At 34.8% G+C, this 24,189-nt stretch overlaps 1 protein-coding gene and 1 pseudogene across 2 annotated transcripts in view; one reads left to right on the top strand and one right to left on the bottom strand.

Annotated features, from left to right (window-relative positions):
* The window catches only part of ATP11B (ATPase phospholipid transporting 11B (putative)), a 124,950-nt gene that overhangs the window by 59,669 nt on the left and 41,092 nt on the right, over positions 1 to 24,189 (top strand). For both annotated transcript variants that reach the window (XM_025878088.2, XM_073896721.1), the window contains exons 13-21: positions 4,785 to 5,027; positions 6,500 to 6,675; positions 7,121 to 7,189; positions 8,504 to 8,577; positions 8,651 to 8,754; positions 11,130 to 11,311; positions 12,491 to 12,694; positions 20,897 to 21,050; positions 22,367 to 22,469. In XM_025878088.2, the coding sequence (XP_025733873.1) occupies positions 4,785 to 5,027; positions 6,500 to 6,675; positions 7,121 to 7,189; positions 8,504 to 8,577; positions 8,651 to 8,754; positions 11,130 to 11,311; positions 12,491 to 12,694; positions 20,897 to 21,050; positions 22,367 to 22,469 (1,309 nt within the window). The remainder of the gene's footprint in view (positions 1 to 4,784; positions 5,028 to 6,499; positions 6,676 to 7,120; positions 7,190 to 8,503; positions 8,578 to 8,650; positions 8,755 to 11,129; positions 11,312 to 12,490; positions 12,695 to 20,896; positions 21,051 to 22,366; positions 22,470 to 24,189) is intronic.
* On the bottom strand, positions 13,129 to 14,746 carry LOC112828847 (RNA transcription, translation and transport factor protein pseudogene; annotated as a pseudogene).

Here is a 24,189-nt window from a genome sequence, read left to right as displayed (position 1 = left end):
CAACTTTATCTTTCTACCTAACTTTTGGTTTCTTTTATTTCTGTTATAATACTTTTAATTTCTTTTTTTTTAAGATTTTATTCATTTACTTGAGAGAGAGAAAGTGAGAGAGAGAGAGCACAAGAGGGGGGAGGGTCAGAGGGAGAAGCTGAGCAGGGAGCCCAATGTGGGGCTTGATCCCGGGACTCCAGGATCATGACCTGAGCTGAAGGCAGCTGCTTAACCAACTGAGCCACCCAGGCACCCCTATTTTTAGTTTCTAATATTCCATTATATCTGAATAGTCTTCTTTTAATTGCATCTTACTCCTTTTCTTGAATATTATCTATTCTTTTAGTTCTCTGAGGATATTAATGATGGTTATTTAAAGTCTTCTGTTCCCTGCATTTTCTGTTTGCTCGTAGTTCCTTTTTCAATACAGTTAGTTCTGCTATAATGTGAAAAAGCAATCCTAAAAATTACTCTTCTATGTAAAGAAAGTAAAAGCCACAGGGCTAATGGGATTAGGAGTGCAACAAAAATTTCGTTAGTAACACCTTTAAAATAAATTGTTAAGAATTACATAAATACTGGGGTACCTGGGTGGCTCGGTCAGTTGGTTTTCCGACTCTTGATTTCTGTTCAGGTAATGATCTCAGGGTCCTGGGATCAGCCCCCACATGGGGCTCCACACTGGTGGTGAGTCTGCTTGAGGATTCTGTCTTTCCCTCTCTCTGCCCCACCCTCCCCATTCACGTGCGCACCTGCATGCGCTCACCCTCTCTCAAATAAATCAATCTTAAAAAAAAAAGAAATACATAAATACTATAATATATGTGGCATTTTGTCTTGAAAAAGACCAGAAGGTTAATTGTGGAAGTGACCATCAGAGAAGTGTTGCAACCTGTGTGTCATTGTGAAGTATTGAAAGGAAGGTTATCTGAAAATAGAAGTGGATGGCTGTGGCTTTTAACACCTATGGTGACCTGAGGTGGCTGGTAGCTGTTTGAGACGTGTACATTTCATGTGTTCCTTGTGTGTAGTTTGCTGGGATTTCTCACAGAGGAAATTGTGCATAACCAAATGCAAAGCCCACATTATGCTTAAATTGTTTTCTCATATATGAGTTACATTGTTATAGATTCATGTTTTCAAGACAGTGTTATAGCAGAACTGACTGTAATTTGTTTTAGACTCTACCTTTCTTTTAAGGGGTGATCCTCAAATGAATGCTAATCTTTGGTTTTCCTTACAAGCTTAAAAATTTTCTCTAGAAAAGCCTTGCCATCCAGTTGTTTTTTTGACATATTCCCTAGTGTCAGTATTGGTCTTTCCTCAGTTTCCCCAGAAAGAATGACTACAGTTAGTATCTCTGCTGCTTGTGATTGTTAGAGCCATCCAGTAGAAGTCTCCCTGTTTTTAGCGTACTGTCAACACTTCTGTTTTCAGCTGTCTCACCTGTTTTCAGCTTTCCATGGGGCTCAGATTCCCTTTGGTTCAGTCCCTTCTTAAAGAATAAACCTTCCAACTATTACTCAGATAGATGAAGGGCAGTCTCAGGTTTGCAAGTTATGAGGGGATTTCAGGTTTCAGACTGTTCCTGGTACCTTCATTTTCAGCCTCATCCTATGCTTTCACATTCAGTAGTAGCTGGTACATCTACTTCCTGCAAGTTTTTGGGAAAGGGTTTCCCCCATTGCTTAGGTTTCATATTCTAAGTTTTGTTAAGTCACTTGCTACTCATTCATCTCCTTTCCATCTTCCAAACTTGTCATATCTCCCTTTTCATGTTCTCATCTACCATTATTTTTGTTCTTTTTTTATTCCTTTACTCTTATTTTAGTAAAGTCTCAAGAGGAACAGAGATAATTGTATTTGTTCAACCTACCATTTTTAACCAGAAATTGATCCATTTATTTTTAGCATTTAAGAGACTTTAGTAATTTATGCTAAATATTAATTCATGTCACATTTCTTTAATTATGTATCACCTATTCAAAACCTAAAAACATAGCCTGTTTTTAGTGCTTCTTTGAATACATTTTTTTCCCATTTTTTTCTTTACTTTGACCTTTTCTATCCCAGTTTTCCCTTCTTCCTCTTTTCTTCATGTTAGAATATTGTTTTTCTGGAACCTCACACTGTTTATGCATATACTCCTACTTGCTCTCTCTATAAGAAACTTTAAATGATAACTTTTTAAAATTTATAATTCATCTAAGTCTCTCTTTTTACTTTTAAGCCTGCAAGTATTTCATAATATGTTTATTGCCTCTATTCTTTTATCTGTTTTTATACCAATGAAATCTACTTTGTCATATTCTGTGCCCTTTCATTTCCATACTGTAGAAGAAACTGCTCTTATGATGGTGTATAGTGCCCTCTCTATAACTAAAGTTAAGAGTTAAAACTTGATTTTATATATATTTTTATTTATTTTTTAATATTTTATTTATTTATTTGATGGGGGGGCAAAAAAAGGGAGAGGGAGAAACAGGCTCCCTAGCAGGGAGCCTGATGTGGGGCTCAATCCCAGGACCCTGGGGTCATGACCTGAGCCAAAGGCAGACGCTTAACCCGCTGAGCCACCCAGGTGCCCTGTATATTTTTAAATATCAAAGTAATTTCTTTTATTTATCTCTGTCTAAATTCTAAAGAGTCCTCCATGACTGATAGGTCTGTGTCTATTCTAATCATCTTCGAAATATTATTTCTCTCTGACTGCTGATGTATTTTATATCATAATTTTTTATACCTTATTCTTACTATTCTTTCTGATCTAAAAGTTTTTTATTAACTTGTATAGGTAAGTGACATCTCTGTGTATCCATCTTTATAATTCAACATTTGCCATAAGTAGTGGGCAGTCTTTAATACCCCATAGCAAAGATAAAATAATTCTTTTATTTCTAATTTCACCATTTGCTAGCTCTGTGACTGGGTAAGTTATTTAACCTAACTCTTCCTTTGTTTCTTTTTCTCTAAAATATACATAATAATAGTACCTGCCTCATGGAGTTGTTGAGAGGATTAAATGAGTTAGGACACTTAGCAGTGCTGGCAATATAGTGGTTGCTGTACAATTATTGGCTTTTATTATTATTACTTTACATAGCAGAATTCCTACATCTCAGGTGTTGTAGTTATCTTTACTATTTGCAAGAAAATGAACTTTAAGGTATATTTTCTCGCTTTATTTCTTGGTCCTAACAATTTTTTCCGGTTTTAACTCTGCCTCCCTTTTTGTATGTTGAGCTTTTTATTCTGCAGTCCTGCTGAACTCATTTATTAGTTCTAGTAGTTTTTTAGTGGATTCCTTAGAAATTTCTATATACAAAGTCGTGCCATCTACAAATGGTTTTACCTCTTTTCTAATCTAAATACCTTTTATTTCTTTTTTCTTGCCTGATTACCCAGGCTAGAACCTTCAGTACAATGTTGAATAAAAGTGGCAAGAAGAGACATCTTTGCTTTATTCCTGAACTTAGTTTAAGGGAAAGCATTCAGTCTTTCTTCATTAAATAGGATGCTAATTATGGGGTTTTGTAGATACATTTTATCAGGTTTAAGAAATAGCCTTCTATCCCTAGTTTGTTGAATGTTTTTATCATGAAAGAGTATTGGATTTGTTAAATGCTTTTCTTGCGTCTGTGAAGATGATCATTTTAATAAAGGAATAAAGAATAAGTACCAATGTATTATTGTGGTAGGTTTCATTGACTGATTTATGTTGAACCTATCTTGAATTCCAGGGATAAACCCCACATATTCACGGTATATCTCTTTTGTATATGTTCCTAGATTTAGCTTGTGTTTATTTTCACAAGGGGTATTGGTCTATAGTTGTTGTTTTTCCTTGTGATGTGTACCTCCCTTTTTAAATGATAACTTTCTCAGATCACTGTTGCATTAATCAAATCCTCACCACAATCCTAGTTGTATCAAGACTTGACTATTTCATCCTTCTCTTTTTGGACCTACCTTCTTATAGGGTTAATTTTCCAGAATTAGTCTCAAAAGAGTAGTAAAATTATTTGTCTTACCTACTTTTAAAAAAAATATTTTCATTTAGGGGCACCTGGGAGGCTCAGTCGGTTAAGCATGTCTTCCACTCAGGTCATGATCTCAGGGTCCCGGGATCAAGTCCCGCATCGGGCTCCCTGCTCAGCGGGAGCCTGCTCCTCCCTCTCCTTTTGTCCCTCCTCCCTGCTTGTGCTCTCTCTCTCTGTCTCAAATAAATAAAATCTTAAAATATTTTTTTTTCATTTAAACACTTTCCTTCTCCCTGGAGTTTGTTTTCTACCCTTGGTTTCAATTTCCTCCATCTATCTAATATCTTAGACAACTTTCCATCTCTGACTTCTTGTGTTGCTATCACTTTGTGTCCCTGATCCCAGTTCTGTACCATTTCCTCTGGACCACATACCATTTCACATTTCTAGGTTATTAAGCATCCCTTCCACCCTTGCTCAAAGATCATTCTTGGTCCTACTGCTTCAAAACACCTTATCCAGGAGATGGAAAAAAATATTAATCCCACATTATCAGTCAGCTGTACATGTGAACATGCACCTAAAAATGCCACAAACTTCAAAGTTTATAAAGATTTGAAATATTTTATGTTATCCTGTTTTGTTTCTGTGCATCTTTATTTATTTGTGCTCAGATTATAAAAAAATCTCAGCATCGGTATACTAATGTTAGTAAGTAAGCTTGACTTTAGGGGACAGAGGAGGACAAGGTTTTTTTGTTTAACATAGGACCATAAACACAAAAGTTTGTTTTCTTTTATCTTCCATCTCTAGGTGGAGTATGTGTTTACAGATAAAACTGGTACACTGACAGAAAATGAGATGCAGTTTCGGGAATGTTCAATTAATGGCATAAAATACCAAGAAATCAATGGTAGACTTGTATCTGAAGGACCAACACCAGACTCTTCAGAAGGAAGCTTATCTTACCTTAATAGTTTATCCCATCTTAACAACTTAACCCATCTTACAACCAGTTCTTCTTTTAGAACCAGTCCTGAAAATGAAAGTGAACTGGTAAGCAACTTTTAAATTAATAAATTGGAATTTCATTTGAAAGAATTCTCTTTGGTAGTTACTGGGGTAGGAGAAAAAATTTAAGTGTCAGTGGGGCAAGGAATATGTACTTGAAATGTATATCCTTTGATTCAGCACTGAGAATTTGTAGTCACGACCCAGTTTAACTTGCAAATTAATATGTGTCTGCCTTAGTTCTCTGAGTATTTAAATGAGACTAAGTGGAGAACCCTTACTGCCTTGAAGTAAAGAAGAAAAGAAGACTTTGCTAAGAAATAGAACTTAAAGCTGCCATCTTGCGTCCCCGCGTGTGTGCACCTAATCTCAGCTGGTCCGCCCGAGACCCCCTGAGCGCCAACCCTATTCCCCCGCGCGGTCCCATTTCCACTCCAACAAGATGAAAGAAACTATCATGAACCAGGAGAAACTCGCCAAGCTGCAAGCACAAGTGCACATTGGTGGGAAAGGAACTGCTCGCCGAAAGAAGAAGGTGGTTCATAGAACGGCTACAGCAGCTGATAAAAAACTTCAGTTCTCCTTAAAGAAGGTAGGGGTAAACAATATCTCTGGTATTGAAGAAGTGAATATGTTCACAAACCAAGGAACAGTGATCCATTTTAACAACCCCAATGAACTTTGGCATCACTGGCAGCGAACACTTTCACCATTACAGGCCATGCTGAGACAAAGCAGCTGACAGAAATGCTACCCAGTATCTTAAACCAACTTGGTGCAGACAGTCTGACTAGTTTAAGAAGACTGGCTGAAGCTCTGCCCAAACAATCTTGTGGATGGAAGAGCACCACTTGCTACCGGAGAGGATGATGATGATGAAGTTCCGGATCTTGTGGAGAATTTTGTTGAATCTTCCAAGAATGAAGCAAACTGAATTGAGTCAACTTCTGAAGAACATAAAACTTGAAGAAGTTACTGGGAGCTGCTATTTTATATTATGACTGCTTTTTAAAATTTTGTTCATGGATCTGATAAAATCTAGATCTCTAATATTTTTAAGCCCAAGCCCCTTGGACACTGCAGCTCTTTTCAGCTTTTGCTTATACACAATTCATTCTTTGCAGCTATTTAAGCTGAAGAAGCCTGGGAATAAAGTTTGAAACAAGGTTAATAAAGTTCTTTGCCTAGGGAAAAAAAAAAAAGAAATAGAACTTAAATGTATTTAATACTTTTTGAGATCTCACTTTTTCCACAGAAGAGTTTTCATCTTTACTTACAATTTGGCTATGTTTCCTAAAAAGATACTCTTATGTTGAAGGGTTATAAGCAATTTTACTCTGTGGAGTCAGAAGCAACCAGCTAGCATTCAGGCAGTTCAGGATTGTAGCACTCCTGTTGTAGATCTAAGATAACCAAATTATTAACTGTATTTATTGACATTTTTTCGAATTCTGCTTACAGTTTACTAAATGTTACTTGGTAATGGTATTTTTATTGAGAATATTATCTTTCTACAGATTAAAGAACACGATCTCTTCTTTAAAGCAGTCAGTCTCTGTCACACTGTACAGATTAGCAATGCTCAGACTGATGGCATTGGTGATGGTCCCTGGCAGTCCAACTTTGCACCCTCCCAGTTGGAATACTATGCATCTTCACCAGATGAAAAGGCTTTAGTGGAAGCTGCTGCAAGGTAGTTTGATCTAATTTCCAAATCTTCAGAAAAACACCTTTTAAATGAAAATGTGCATATACTAGAAAATTAGTTTAAATTGTCAGACAAAATTCATAAACACATAAGGTAGAAGTGCACTTTAAATTGTAAATGAGAATTTTATATATGTTATTAATTTTGTTGTCAGGCTTGCATTGAATCATATTTTGAAGAGATCTTTAAAAATCTGGTTACTACGAAATATAAAGAATATAATTTGTGAGAAATACTTGTGTATGTATTGTTTTGAACCTACTCTGATTCTTCACGTTCTTAAAAACAATGCCATATTCAAAGAAACATTTTAAAATACATCTTAAATGTATACTTTAAATATTTTTATTCATGCTAAGTTATAATGACATATTATGAAACTTGAAATATCATCCTTAAATCTTATATTTCTTTATCTTTTAATTCCTAGAATTGGCATTGTATTTATTGGCAATTCTGAAGAAACTATGGAAGTTAAAACACTTGGAAAACTGGAACGGTAATTTTTTTCTATACTGTAGTTTTCTATGTATTTAATATAGAACAGGAATCTGTAAACTATGGCCCATTAGTCATATCTGACCTACAGCTGGCTTATACAGCCTGCAAACTTCATTACGTTGTTGAGAGGTTGTTTTCGTTTTGTTTTTTTTTTAAATGCAACAGAGACCATATATGGCCTGCAAAGCCTAAAATATTTACTATCTGGACCTTTATAGAAAAAGTTTACTGACCCCTGCTCTAGAATGATCTAATACTATGTTTACTTCATCACAGTAATAACAATATCCTACTCTGACTCTTTCGTTTGTATTTTAGCTTAATGTTTCTTGAATTTACTCATATGTTTATTTTTATACACTCCTGGGGTAATGAGTTTCATGAGTTTTCTATAAATAAAAATTTCTTCATATTTCCTATGATTTTATTTTTCAAACATTAAGGAACAACTGCCTATTTCCAATATTTACACTGCTTGATAAATTAGTCCATTCCTATTCTATTCATACCTTTCATGGTTTTACCAATTCCAGTCATATGTCAACTCCAGCTGTCCCTTTCCAAACTGTGCTTTTCCAAACTAAAATAGAGCTCGTTCTTTGCTATTTTCATGTAGAAGCCTGTCTAGCTCATTTCATCAACTTATGAACCATCATCCCACTGTTTTTTTTTTTGAGATGTATACATCATTATGTATGTATATCACTATATAAATCTATCCAGAAAACTTCAAGCCACACCTGACCTATCCACACACACTCTTTTACTACTCCTTATAAAGGCATTTGTTCCCCCACCTCTATATAACGTTCACCGTGTCAGGTTCAGAATCACTGCTATAATAATCCTCTGTTACTAATGTGAGTGTGTTATATTTCTTAGGTATGTTTGGGCAGAAAAGAGGGTTGAGAATCAATTACCTTTTTTAGTGAGAAAAACGTGAAGCTGGGCAGATCTGGATTCCAATCCTTGCTGTGCCACTCACAAGCTTATTTGACTTTAGGAAAATTACTTAATCTTTCTGAGTTTAATAGTCCTCATCTGTAAAATGAGATAAGACCTACCTTCTTTGGTTCTCATGGGTATTAAATGACATAAGGTATGTAAAGTACATGGCATTTGGTAAGTACTCAATAAATGTCAGTTCCTTCTATTTCTATCTTGTGTTGTTATTAATGATTCATAACCCATCTTGAAAATGTAGTTGAGATTAATTTCTTGTTCTAAATCTTACTTTTATAGGTGTTCTTTTCAAATATTCACTTAATATTATTCAAAAAAAGTAAGCTTTTGGTCTTATTTTTTTCCTTAGGTACAAACTGCTTCATATTCTCGAATTTGATTCAGATCGTAGGAGAATGAGTGTAATTGTTCAGGCACCTTCAGGTAACCTATCTAAACTTCTATGAATTTTTATTTATCTAATATTAAGAGTTTGATAACTGATTTTTCTTTTTAGGTGAGAAGCTTTTATTTGCTAAAGGAGCTGAATCATCAATTCTTCCTAAATGTGTAGGTGGAGAAATAGAAAAAACCAGAATTCATGTAGATGAATTTGCTTTGGTGAGTGTAAATCTCTAAGATATATAAAACTCTAAAAGATATACATATGAAAGATTTAAGGCTTCATTTTTGCATTAGTAATTTATCAAAAAGTATAGAATTTCTGCAGATCTGTTACATTATGTGTTGGCTTCTACATTCTTTGGTTAAAAATTGACTTTTAACCTGCTAAAATACAAGTCTTTTCTTTGAAACTGTTACAGCCAGGGCTTTTTTGGCTGCAAAGACCATTCAAATTAATATATTAAAAAGAGGAGTTTACTTAAAGAATATAGGGGAATCCCAAGCATGTGGAAATAATGGAACCTTTGTACATTGCTGGTGGGATTATAAATGGTACAAACACTTTAGAAAATACTTTAACGGTTCCTTATAAAACATAGAATAATATAGTTACTATATAACCCAGGAGTTCACTGCTAGTTATATACCCAAGAGAACTGAAAACATATGTTCACACAAAAAGTTAAAAGCATTCCTAAATAGGCAAAAGGTTGGAAATATTTGAATGTCCATCAGCTGATGCATGGATTAAGTAGTATGTCATATTCATATAATGGAATGTTGTTTGGCCATTAAAAGAAATGAAGTACTCATATGCTGTAACATGGGTGAACCTTGAAAAATTCCTATGCGTAGTGAAAGAAGCTAGTCACAAAAGGTCCCATGTTCTGTTTATATGAAATATCCACAATAATGGAATTTATAGGGACAAAAAGCACATTAGTGGTTACCAGGGGCTAGAGGAAAGGGTAAAAGGGAAGTGTCTGCTAATGGATATGGGATTCCTTTTGGGGGTGATGAAAATGTTCTGAAATTAGATAGTAGTAATAGTACAACTCTGTGAATACACTAAAAAACCACTGACTTGTACTCTTTAAAGGAGTAAATTTTATGGTTTGTGAATTAGTTCTCTCTTACTAGAAGAACATAGGAGAATCTTACGAAAACACAGTGCTACAATTCATGTGAAGAGGAAAATTTTTAGGCAGCTCTTAAGAACTCATGATCTCTCATTTCTGCATTTCTGTAAATGATTGCTCTATACTCATCTCTACCCACCTGCCTCCTTTACTTACATATGGTTTATTTTCTCCCATTACTTGTTTCCTAATTGTTTATGATCTGGTTCATCTATCACACTGTAACATCCATGAGAACAGAGACATTGTTCTACCTTACACTCATTTTAATCCAGAACAATACTGGCACATAGTTGGCATTCAGTAAATATTTGTTTTAAAATGAATTAGTTTCCTATATTAATAACTCTCATGGTCCCTTAACTGTTGTTTAAGAAAAACAGTTATTTATAGGTGTGGGTCATTTGTAAATCAAGGAACATCAATATTTAGAAATCTGAATAGTATCATGTAGTATTTTAAAATGTACCTTTTCCAAGTTCTGTTATTAGAATATTTATTTTGGGGGGTGCCTGGGTGGCTCAGTCAGTTAAGCGTCTGCCTTCGGCTCAGGTCATAATCCCAGGGTCCTGGGATCGAGTCCCGCATCGGGCTCCCTGCTCAACGGGAAGCCTGCTTCTCCCTCTCCCACTCCCCCTGCTTGTGTTCCCTCTCTCGCTGTCTCTCTCTCTCTCTGTCTGTCAAATAAATAAATAAAACATTTAAAAAATATGTTTATTTTGGGTTTTTCTGAGGAGAATGTACAGTAAGAGAAGGAACTTGTATAGCTCTTAGCTGTAGATACCAACTTTCAAATAGTAGCACCTAAGAAAAATTTATGCCCAGGAGAATCAGATAATCGAATATATATTCCTAAGTGTTGTGTAATTCTATTTCACCAGTGAAGTTATATAATGATACAGTTTAAAATCATTTGGTGACTATAGAAAGTATTGTTTATTTGACTTTATTATTTGAACTGTAAATTCATTATACCATAAACTCTCAGGAAATTATGGTCCCCTTTGCTTAAAAAATTTTCTTATGAAGTATATAAAAGTGGATTTGTAAGTGTTAAAACAAGAGTAGAACCTGGGGCTGCCTCTCTCTTGACAGTCCTGAAGTTACCCCTATAAAACTTTCTGACTTTCCAGGTAAAACAGTTTTAAAACCACAGTGAGATAATCTTTATGATCCTGTCTAGGCTTTAATATGCTACAATTTAAAAACTTTAATTATTTTGAGCAACTTTTGAGAACGCATCAGAAATTAAAAGAGCTATGATAGTATGCGTCCCATAACTCAGGTCATGAGGGCTTTGTGACACTTCATTTATTTCCTATTACTAAATGATAGTACTTTTTAAATTTTGTGATTGATTTTTGGTAAGGCATCCTCAGTTTATTTCAGTGACTTCTTGATTTCCCATTAGTTATTTTTGTTCAATTTTTGTCTTTAATTTTTCTGTTTTAGAAAGGGCTGAGAACTCTGTGCATGGCCTATAAACAGTTGACATCTAAAGAGTATGAGGAAATAGATAGACGTCTGTTTGAAGCCAGGACTGCCTTGCAACAACGGGAAGAGAAATTGGCAGATGTCTTCCAGTTCATAGAGAAAGACCTGATATTACTTGGAGCTACAGCAGTGGAAGACAGGTAAGCATCAAACAGGCAATATCCTTTTTCTCATGTAAGAATTTTCTTAGCCAAGTATTTCTAATTTATGACATAAATTCCATTTATTAACATCCTATAATAATGTATTTTAAATCAAAATAGAGAGTTAAAGCCTTATTTTTCCCAATCAGTATATACAATTTTTACTCTAGCCAGATATCTTAAATAGATGAAAGAATTCTGCTATGTACAGTTTTGCCTATAGGCTTGAATTTTTAGAGTACTCCTCAGTGTGCCATACAGAGGCTTTAAACGCCTGCTTAATTCTCCAGTGTCATTTCTCACCTTAATTCTCCAGCGTCATTTCCCACCACTGCCTGCTTCCACTTTCTGCTTCAGCAGTACCAAGCTGTATGTAGTTCTCTGAACAACTGTAGTTAAAACTATTCTATTTTGTGCCTTTGTTCTTTGGCAAGGCTGTTCCTTCTGCCTGGATAATTTTTCCTTTATCCATTTGTGAATGTCTTTACAAAGTATAGCTCAGATAGTACCCCCACTCCAGTAAGACCTTTCCTTACCACTAATAGGATTAAAAATTCTCTTCTTTGTGAAGTATTCATGTTTTGTAGATAGTTCTATGTTGTTTTTGTGGCAGTACATTACAATTATTTCTTTAAAGACTTTCTTCTCATTAGTTTGTGAATTCCTTGAGGTCCATTTAGTCTTTGTTCCCCACCCACCTGTCTCTACTAAGAGTGTTTGTATTTTTTAAAATTTAGGTTTTCATTTACCTTTCATTTGGCCTCATGAGATTTCTGAGACTTACCTGAAATTACATCATCCTTTATTGTCCATAATTTGATTTTTAAACTACTGATACAAAAAATTTTCTTATGAAAAAAGAGAAAAATCTAATTTCAAATTTAAGACTTTCTAAATACGAGTTTATGAAGACCATATATTTAGTTTGGTTCTATAAAAATCAACTTTGAAGATAAATTCTTAAAATATAAAGTTATAGATGTTATATTAACCAGATGATCACTAATTTGATTATTCCTTTTTCTTCCCTAGTGGGAAAAAAATCAGTTATATCACTATACTATAACATTTTTAAGTCAGGGAGTCTAGAATTTACCTTACATGTACTATCTGGTTTATATTTAAAATGGTCAAAGATGTATTCTCTACTGCTAATGTTGTTTCTTTTATTTTCAGGCTGCAAGATAGAGTTCGAGAAACTATTGAAGCATTGAGAATGGCTGGTATCAAAGTATGGGTACTAACTGGTGATAAACATGAAACAGCTGTTAGTGTGAGTTTATCATGTGGACATTTTCACAGAACCATGAATATCCTTGAACTTATAAACCAGAAATCAGACGGCGAATGTGCTGAACAATTGAGGCAGCTTGCCAGAAGGTAAGAATGTAATTATCTGATGAGTTCAAGGGTCATCAAACTATGGCTCATGGGTCAAAGATGGCCCATTGCCTGTTTTTTATAGCCCATGAGCTCAAAATAATTTTTACATTGTTTAATGGAAGAGAAAGAACCTAAAGAAGAGTAATATTTTGTGATGTGAAACTTAGGAAATTCACATTTAAACGTCTGTAAGTAAAGTTCTGTTGAAACACAGGCACATTAGTTCATTTACATATCATCAGTAAAAGATTTTACACTACGATAGCCTGGTTGGATAATTGTGACAGAGACCTTATGAAGCACTTTTATAATTTCTCACTGCTGCTTGATTTACTGCAGATTACAGTGACACCATTCTAAATCAGTAGCGTTTTGAGTGCCACCCATATTGCCCTATGACATTTTACTGCATTTTTATTATCAGTATTTATCCATCATGTCCAAACAAAAGAAAAATGGACTTTTAATATACTTTTAATGCACAGTGAAATATTGATTATTTTATCAAATTAGATGGTATTGTATTTATTAATCAGTGACACTTTATTTTTTTTTCCACCTTCCTGAACTTTATTAAAGAAAAAGCAATGATGGTAAATCTTCAGAACATAGTCAATTTTCTAGGATTCTTCCCTTGAAAATGTGACATTTGATTTCCAAACACATGCCAGAGCATACATGGTTCCCAGTTGTATTAAGTAGGTGAGAAGCTGAAATCCTAAAATGTTCATCTTCCAACTTTCCGCAGTCTGTGGTCTGTCTTTGGATCAGCAATAATTGCTTGAACAGCTACTATGGCTTCATTAATTTTTGTCTGTAGCTCTCTGAGCTCTTCTATATGCAGCAATCACAGAATTTGAGCAGCTTCATTAAGAACTGCATCTCCTGCGTCAGAACCAAGAATATGTTTGTCTAAAGCAACAGGCAAGCCCTCTTTCATTTGATTTGCTTTAGCAACTGCATCCTGGGTCAGGCGCTCCTGGACCAAAATGCGAATTGCCTTAAGCATTACCAGGTAATCATCATGACACTGAATCTGAAGAAGGTTAGCCAAAGCCATTACACCAGCCTTAAAATCAGGATTATTTACATCCAAGTTGATCAATGGCTCTGCATTTTTAGCTGCATTGTCAGCACTTTTTGTATTATCAGGTACCAAGTCCTTGTATTTTTCAGCATTATCTCCATATTCAAGTCTAACAGCTAAACCAAGAAGCCAGTTAATTGCTTCTTGTCGATCTTGAATCTTGAAAGGACAGTTAACATCTTTGAGATACTTTTCAAAGAACTTGGGCCAGTCACTGCTGTGGATGTTTCTTAAATTACCTCTGTCTTCAATCTTGTAGTGTCTGATTTTCTGGTCTTCAAGCCAAACAATAAAGTTTCTAAATTCTGTTTCATCTTTGCAGTTGAAGCCAGCCGGGTTGTGGTAGTCGAGGGCCGTCAGCTTGCGTCGGAACATGGTCCCTGCATCTCGCTCTGGTCCCCTGGGCTTCAGCCGGGAGACGACACTTTATTTTTTTAATTTTATTTTATTATGTTAATCACCATACATTGCACCATTAGTTTTTGATGTAGTGTTCCATGATTCATTGTTTGCGTATAACACCCAGTGCTCCATTCAATACATGCCCTCTTTAATACCCATCACCAGGCTAACCCATCCCCCCCACCCCCCTCCCCTCTAGAACCCTCAGTTTGTTTCTCAGAGTCCATAGTCTCTCATGGTTCGTCTCCCCCTCTTGATTTCCCCCCCTTCATTTTTCCCTTCCTACTGTCTTCTTTTTTTTTTTTTAACATATAATGTATTATTTGTTTCAGAGGTACAGGTCTGTGATTCAACAGTTCTTACACAATAGTGACACATTAATATACTACCCGTTTGAAAAGACATATTCAAAAATATAAAATCTCATTAAAGATATTTCTATTGTGTTAAAATGTAAAATCTCGTTATAGATCATCATTAAGAGGTAGACATTTGCAATTGATATTGATGATAGGGAGCATTAACTTTAAACCCCAATTAACCAAATTTTATCCTCCCACCCCCAAAGAAAAGATTTCCATTCTTCTCATTGGTAGATTTATGTTATTTACAAAATTGTGCTCAATTAGTATTACTATATTTTTTTACTTAGTCAATAAAAATTTTTGTCAAAATCTGTTTTCTCTCTTTTAATATCTTGGCTCACAAAACCAAAAATTGAAATATTTACTCCTGTCTCTTTACAGAAAACACTTGCCAAATCTTGATCTAGTTTATATGACTAAACTGGAAAATGAATCTGCATTTTATTGTTCAGAGATAATTACCCAAGTATTTACACTCTAAATTCATTTTCTTTTTTTCTAAGTCTGTTTTTTGTAGTCAGATCAACTTTATTTAGGAGCTCCCTTTAACATTCTGATTTTTCTCAGTAAATTAGGATTGCTTCCGTTAAGCAGCAGGGGTGCTCATATGTAGGTATCTTAGGTCTCCTACAGGTACCTGTCATTTGTGGTCTTGTGATGCTAATACAGAAAAAGAAATGTGAAAAGACTGTGCCACAGTTATCAGTGTATTTTCAGAGCTTTATTCACATTTGATATGCAGGCACTGATGTGGTACTAAACTCAATTTCACCAAAGGAAAACTTATTTAAGGAATGTTTTAAAGAGACAGTACAACTCTCAGAAGGTTCTTTGTTTGGAATTCAAAAACGGGGTTGATCTAGGTAATTATACTATAGCTTGGGAGTAGCGACAACACCATTGTGGCTGCTTAAACATTTAAGTACCATAATGTCAACAAGAACTCCCTAAAACATAGAAATTAATTGCTCAGAATCATTTACTTTATATATGCTTTCTAAAATATTAATTCTGATTTTAAAAGTAATAAGTGTCCATTTAAAAAATGCTGAAAATGATAAAGAAGAAGATACCTCAGAATAAACCTAACCAAAGAGGTAAAAGATCTATACTCTAGGAACTACAGAACACTCATGAAAGAAATTGAAGAAGACACAAAAAGATGGAAAAACATTCCATGCTCATGGATCAGAGGAATAAACATTGTTAAAATGTCTATGCTGCCCAGAGCAATCTATACCTTCAACACCATCCCGATCAAAATTCTAATGACATTTTTCTAAGTGCTGGAACAAACAATCCTAAAATTTGTATGGAATCAAAAAAGACCCTGAATCGCCAAGGAAATGTTGAAAAAGAAAAACAAAGCTGGGGGCATTATGTTACCCGATTTCAAGCTTTATTACAAAGCAGTGATCACCAAGACAGCATGGTACTGGCGCAAAAACAGACATATAGACCAATGGAACAGAATAGAGAGCCCAGATATGGACCCTCAACTCTATGGTCAAATAATCTTCGACAAAGCAGGAAAAAATATGCAATGGAAAAAAGACAGTCTCTTCAATAAAATGGTGCTGGGAAAATTGGACATCTATATACAGAAGAATGAAACTCAACCATTCTCTAATACCACACACAAAGATAAACTCAAAATGGATGAAAGACCTCAACGTGAGACAGGAATCCATCAAAATCCTAGAGGAGAACATAGGCAGTAATCTCTTTGACATCGGCCGCAGCAGCTTCTTTCAAGAAACATCTCCAAAGGCTAGTGAAACAAAAGCAAAAATGAACTTTTGGGACTTCATCAAGATAATAAGCTTCTGCACGGCAAAGGAAACAGTCAGCAAAACAAAGAGGCAACCCACAGAATGGGAGAAGATATTGCAAATGACACTACAGATAAAGGTCTGGTATCCAAGATCTGTAAAGAACTTCTCAAGCTCAACACCCAAAAAACAAATAATCCAGTCAAAAAATGGGCAGAAGACATGAACAGACACTTCTCCAAAGAAGACATACAAATGGCTAACAGACACATGAAAAAATGTTCATCATCATTAGCCATCAGGGAAATTCAAATCAAAACCACATTGAGATACCACCTTACACCAGTTAGAATGGCAAAAATTGACAAGGCAAGAAACAACAAATGTTGGAGAGGTTGTGGAGAAAGGGGAACCCTCTTACAGTGTTGGTGCGAATGCAAATTGGTACAGCCAATTTGGAAAAGTGTGGAGATGCCTCAAAAAATTAAAAATAAAGCTAACCTATGACCCAGCAATTGCACTACTGGGTATTTACCCCAAAGACACAGATGTAGTGAAAAGAAGGGCCATAGGCACCTCAATATTCATAGCGGCAATGTCCGCAATAGCCAAACTGTGGAAAGAGCCAAGATGCCCTTCAACAGATGAATGGATAAAGAAGATGTGGTCCATATATACAATGAAATATTACTCAGCCATCAGAAAGGACGAATACCCAACTTTTACATCAACATGTATGGGACTGAAGGAGATTATGCTAAGTGAAATAAGTCAAGCAGAGAAAGTCAATTATATGGTTTCACTTATTTGTGGAACTTAAAGAATAGCATGGAGGACATTAGAAGAAAGGGAAAAATGGAGGGGGGGGAATCGGAGCGAGAGACGAATCATGAGAGACTATGGACTCTGAAAAACAAACTAAGGGTTTTAGAGGGGAGGGGGTGGGGGGATGGGTTAGCCCGGTGATGGGTATTAAGGAGGGCACATACTGCATGGAGCACTGGGTGTTATACGAAAACAATGAATCATGGAACACTATATCAAAAACTAACGATATATTGTATGGTGACTAACATACATAATAAAATAAAGTAAAAGTTAAAGATATGATGGAACATAACATAATAATACAGCCATCTAAAGATAATTATTGTATTTTAGAATGTTTTCTTCAAGTCTTCTATATATGTGCTTTTAGTGAATCTGTTAAGATTAATGGATATTATTTTTTCCCCTTTTTGTTCAAAAGCTATATTATAAACACTACAGTCTTTTTTTAGGCTTGCTATATGAAGTTTATAGTATATTTTTAGATATATCATCTTTTTGGTAGAATATGTTTCCTGAAATAACCAGAGAAGTCGATAGGCTTTTGATTTACAGGCTTCCAGGAAATGTCTGTTCTAAAAATCTTGGGTAGAACAAAAAATTCCATACCTTTGAAAGTGTTAGTTTATATACCCATGTTCCTTCACAAACATATATTGATGGTCTGCTATCTAGAATTTGGAATACAGAGTCATATAAGGCATATTGTTTACTCTCAGAATACTTACAGTGCATAGGAAAAACAGAAGTGGATATATTGTCCTAGACCTATCACAACTGGATTGTAACAAGCAAGAACAGAAAGCTGTGGGTAGATAGAAGAAGGAAGCTTAGCCTAGACAACAGAGCTCTGTGGAAAAATTCAAGACTCTGTTGTTTCCCAAAAGAAATGTTAACTGGTCAGAGAGTAACACAAAAAAGCATTAGGGGCAGCATATGCAAATTTCCAGAGCTGAGAGAGAGGTGATGGTAGTTGAGTATGGCCAGAGAAGACAATAGGTGGAAAAGAGGGTATGGGAAATATTGAGACATGAAGCTATAGAGATGAACAGATGCTGCCTACTATGTGCCAGAACTGTGAGATGCTTTCCCATCGTTCATAAATATCTCATGGATAGTGAGGTAATATGGTGACTTATAAAGCCTGTCCAGAGAAAACCTAATTTAGTGTGCCTTGAGAAGGTTCCAGAGGAAAACTGATCTGATCTCTCCCCCTGTTGGCTGCTTGCTACCCCCTTCTTCTGAGACTTCTGCTCAGGCAGTGCTTAGACTGAACACATTGGAGGGAGCACAGGTTGCTAAGTAAAGATTGACCGGTAGGGAGGAAAAACAGTAAATGTGGTGTTGCTTTCAGATACTGGGCAATTAAAAACAAAAATACATTTTTTAAAATTTTACATTGTAAAAGATAATTGTTCACCACTTATTAGTTACAGTGCAACACAATGGTGATAAGGCATACTGTGAAAGACATCATTTTAGCTCATAAAAGATTTTTTATAAGACTAAAATCTGTTGATAAATATATTTTTATAGCTTGTTGCTCATTTGATAGTGTTCTCACTTTTGATTTAATGGAGGGTATAGCCACTATGGAAAACAATATGGAGTTTTCTCAGAAAACTACCTATAGAACTGTGTGATCCAGCAGTGCCACCTCTGGATATATATCCAAGGAAAATGCAGTCACTACCTCAAAGAGATATTTGCACCCCCCTCCATGTTCATTGCAGCAGTTTTCACAGTAGCCAAGAATGGAAACAACCTAAGTATCTGTTTTTGGATGAATGGATAAAGAAAAGTGTGTGTGTGTGTGTGTGTGTGTGTGTGTGTGTGTGTGTAACTAAACACAGGAATATTATTCAGCTATAAAAAAAGGAAATTTTTTTTGTGACAACATGGATGGACCTTGAGGGCAGTATGCTAAGTGAAATAAGTTAGACCAAGAAAGACAAATACATACAGGTGGAATCTAAAAAAGCTGAACTCATAGAAACGGAGTAGAATGGTGGTGTCTGAGGCCAGAGTATGGGGGAAATGGAGAGATGATGGTCAAAAGGTACAAACCTTTAGCTTATATATAAAATGAATAATTTCTGGGATTCTAATGTACAGCATGATAGCTATAATTAACAGTACTGTATTATATATTTAAAAATTGCTAATAGAGTAGGTCTTAAATTTATCACCACACTAAAAAAATGGGTAATTACATGAGGGGATTGAGGTGTTAACTAACCTAATGTGGTAATCATTTTGCAATATATGTGTAGCAAATCGTCACGTTGCATGCCTTAAATAATGTTAAATGTCAACTGTATCTCAACAAAGCTGGGGAAAATGGAATAAAAATGGAGGGATATGTCCATCGACAGATGAATGGATAAAGAAGATGTGGTATATGCAATGGAGTACTACTCAGTCATCAAAAAAATAAAATCTTGCCATTTGCAATGGCGTGGATGGAACTAGCGGGTATTATGCTAAGTGAAATAAGTCAGTCAGAGAAAGACATCATATGATCTCACTCATACGTGGAATTTAAGAAACAAAACAGAGGATCATCGGGGAAGAGAGGAAAAAATAAAACAAGACAAAATCAGAGGAGACAAACTTTTGAGACTCTTAAGCATAGGAAACAAACTGAGGATTGCTGGAGGGGAGGGAGGTGGAGGGATGGGGAAACTGGGTGAAGGACATTAGGGACGGCTTGCAATGTTATGAGCACTGGGTATTATATAAGACTGATGAATCACAGACTTCTACCTCTGAAACTAATAATACAATGAATTAATTGAATTTAAATAAATTGAATTTAAATAAAATTTAAATAAATAGATTCAATTTAAAAAACAAGGCACCAAGTTAAAAAAAAAAAATGGAGGGATATTTCTCAGTAGCAGTCTGCTATACTGTGAACCTAGTGGTGAGCTATAGTATTTTCTTTATGGATGTAGCACAGTGCTACTTTGAGTGCTGGCCTTCAACTACATAAAGGAGTTTGCAGCAGAATATAAATCTAGACACTGCTTCTTTTATCACAAAAGTCTTATTACTAAGGTAGAATGGGGAGAAACAGTTGAACAAAATAATGTGCCCAGTATTGTAGTTGATTCACATACTGATGCAAGCTTTTTGTCTCTTCCTGGCAACAGTTTGCCCAGCTGTCAGTAATCAGATCATACTTTGAGTGGTACTCATATAGCATATGCCCACAGAGAGGTGTTATCCATGTTCCACCATGGTAATACCTGGTGTTACATAGAAGGGGTTAATATCAAAAGACAGTTTTGATTCCTTCATTCCTTCCTGCTCACATGGTAAGTCTAGCACATGAATTTTCCTGAGCATTGTTGATTGCATTTAATTTTTTAAAATTAGGATTTTCTAAATGTATAACTAATAATGTTTTTATTTTTATAAGATTTTTCATACTAAAAATAGGGAAAGTATCCTCTGATTATATGTTATAATTCACATTTTAGAAAATATAGTTACTATCTCTGTATCAATTCATTGTAAAACTGAGTATCATCTGTGTTACTCACATCAGTCACTCTCAGTTCTGCTTAATTTCAGCTTTCAGGTAATCATAACTTAGTTTCTTCCCTGGCATATCAGTTTTGTAACAATAAAGCCTATGGGTAAATGGTCCATCTTTTTGTAAGAATTTTTTATTTACTAAATAACTATAAATAATATGGCTTCGATGTATCTAACAGAGGGTATAATTATTTTCTCTTAGAATTAAAGAGGATCATGTGATTCAGCACGGGCTGGTGGTGGATGGGACCAGCCTGTCTCTTGCACTCAGGGAGCATGAAAAACTATTTATGGAAGTTTGCAGAAATTGTTCCGCTGTATTGTGCTGTCGTATGGCACCACTGCAAAAAGCAAAGGTATGTTTGTGTTATAAAACATTACAGAAAGATATTTAGATCTAAAAGTATTCTTGGGGGTTCCTGGGTGGCTCTTGATCTCTGCTCGGGTCTTGATCTCAGGGTCATCAGTTCAAGCCCCACATTGGGCTCCACGCTGGGTATGGAGCCTATTTTAAAAAAAAAGTGAAGGTATTCTTTAAGGCTAATGCTTTATCTAGTCCTATTTGGTAGTAAGTAGTATATGAATGTTACTAAGTCAGTCACTTCTCATATTTTGAATGTTAACCAAGTGCATTATCAGACCTTTGGAATTTTCAGAGTGAATATTAGTTTCAACTATTCATAATGACCTACAAAGTCTTTGATGGGTATCAGTTTGTGATTTTGCTGAGACACAAATTGAACTATAATACTATAGTTTCATAAGTTATTTAGCTGTGAGAAAGGCTGTTAGACTTCAGTTCTTCCACTTCAGGTGGTTCTCTGCTTATTCCTGCATTCTCTTTGTTAAAAGTGGCTATAAAGTGATGAAACTTTAGTAAAAAGTTGAAAAGTCAGTTCTTGTGATTTAAAGCTATATACAAAAAATATTTAAATTTCAGCTGTGATTCAAGTGAAAGCCTATACAGATATTTTTTATAACTCTTGATTTAAAATTTGGGTCTTATACTGTATCTTTCACAAATATCCTTTGAAATCCACATCTACACACTGCTTGTTTCTCATATGGGTCTAATAAATTAGACATCAACATTTTTTGGCTTAATGGGATTTTGTTAAAATGCCAATATATATTGTTACAATTCATGTACCCCAGTCTGTGGAGACTAAAACTGGAGACCAAACAGAGCTAATACCTAGGTTCTTTAAGTATGTTCAAGAGTTCCAAAGAAACCTTTCTTTTGATTTTATTAAATTTAATCTTGGTTGCTTTTTAAAATTTCTTTAGATTTTATGACAAGAGAAAATAATTATCTTTACTTTAAATGAAAGAATAATTTCCTGAGAAAGAGAAAATTTTGCCTGACAAAGTTTAATTATATGTGTAATTATTTTCTAACACAATTATTATTGAGCTTTTTACACATTTAAGCTGTATTTAAGATTCTTGCTTCCCATCCTAGAATCCAAAGATAATATTCTCTTTTGCTATGACATTTCTGAAAGACATTCCTAACATCTCAGAAAATGAACCCCAGTGCATATTATTGTCTAATACAAAATTAATTTTTTTCATTATTCAACTGTTCTTATAACAGTCATTTCAGATAAATGACTATCTAATATAAGAAAATTGAAATTTTATAATAAATAACTAATTGTATATCTTTCAGGTAATAAGACTGATAAAAATCTCACCTGAGAAACCTATAACATTGGCTGTTGGTGATGGTGCTAATGATGTAAGCATGATACAAGAAGCACATGTCGGCATAGGTGATTAATTTTTTTCCTGAATTTTTTAAAGTTGGTATAATTATTTAGTGATTTTGAATTTTACTTTTGTGGGCAAAAGTGCAATATCAAATATATGAATGCAATGTAGTAATATATCAGTGTATCCCCCTCAGAAGCCCATTATACTTAAGCCCAATACTTAGGATTTTTTTTTTAAGATTGATTGATTGATTGATTGATTTGTCAGAGAGAGATTGAGAGCACAAACAGGGGGAGTGGCAGGCAGAGGGAAAAGCAGGCTCCCTGAGCAAGGAGCCTGATGCGGGACTCGAGCCCAGGACCCTGGGATCATGACCTGAGCCAAAGGCAGACGCTTAACCGGCTGAGCCACCCAGGCATCCCTAGGATACTTTAATTACAAATTTTCAAGGGAATAAATACCATGTTAGTGAATTTTATCTTTGCCAGTTCTCCTTCATAATAAAGTAATTTTATTTTTACTTGCCATTTTGTACCTTTTAAAGTACTTTCTCACATTACTTCATCATTTTTAAACTCTAAATTTGTGGTTTACATAGAACTCCTCATGGTTTCAATTTTTTGTTTTAGAGTGTTATTATTATTTACTCTGTTTTTCAATCTAAAGATTCTGCAACTCATTCTAATGACAATTTTAGAAACAAGAAATTATACTAAACTATAATAATAAATATAAAATTTCAAATAATTTTCTGACAACCTTTATTCTAATTTCTTTTCTATTTTTGCCTAAAATTTTTGTTGGATTTAGATTACTAATATCATTTCATTATGTTTAGCAGTCATTTTATATTTAAACCGTATTCTGACCTGTCTTCCTAAATAACTTTATTTTACAAATAGAGACGCAAAGGTAAAAAGTATGAAGGCTTTTTAATGAAGTAGTTAAAGTTTTAGAGTTAGAAAAGAGGCTTTCCTCTTCTGGAATCACCTCTATAATGTCCTGTGAAGTAGTTCTCAATTCTAATATTTCCAGGGTAGCTCTCAGATCAATTCCTTACTCTGGGCTAATTTAACTCTTCATTATGATAACTAAATTTTCTTTCTAATTTGTATACTGTCATTTCCCATAAATCTCCGTAACAATTTGATAATAATTTCCTATACCATACATTAAAGCATAAAAAGCTACAATATAACAGTTTGATTCTAATCTGGTAACAGACCAGTGAACAGAATAGATTCAAAACATGTGGAAATTTAGTTCATAACAAAGGAGATGTTTCAAATAAGTAGGGAGACATTATTTGATAAAAAAATATTAATAGAACTGGTTTGGTTATTCAGGGAAAAAAAGAAGTTGGATTCCTTTCCATTGCTTATAGCTAAACAAATTCTGTATGGATTAAAGATTTAGAAAAACTTTAAAGAGGGGTGCCTGGGTGGCTGAGCATCCGACTCTTGGTTTCGGCTCAGATCACGATCTCAGGCTCTGTGAGATTGAGCCCCAAACCCTGCGTTCATGCTCAGCAAGGAACCTGCCTGGGATTCTCTTCCTCTCCCTCTGCCCCTCCTCTGCTCACATGCTCTTTCTCTCTCTCAAATAAATAAATAAATCTTTAAAAAAAAATTTGAAGACCACAAAAAGTAGTAGAAGAAAAGATTTAATGAGTAATCTTGTAATTTGAGGTATGGAAGGATCTTTTTAGTAAAAATATCAAAGAAAGCAAGGAAGTAAAGGAAGAGATCAGTATGTTTGGCAGAAGTAAATACCCCCAAA

The sequence above is a fragment of the Callorhinus ursinus genome, unplaced genomic scaffold (genome assembly GCF_003265705.2).
Source record: "Callorhinus ursinus isolate GAN/ISIS: 27379988/994484 unplaced genomic scaffold, GSC_fseal_2.0 scaffold1, whole genome shotgun sequence".
NCBI classification, from domain to species: Eukaryota; Metazoa; Chordata; class Mammalia; order Carnivora; family Otariidae; genus Callorhinus; species Callorhinus ursinus.
This window is presented reverse-complemented; position numbering and strand designations above follow the sequence as displayed.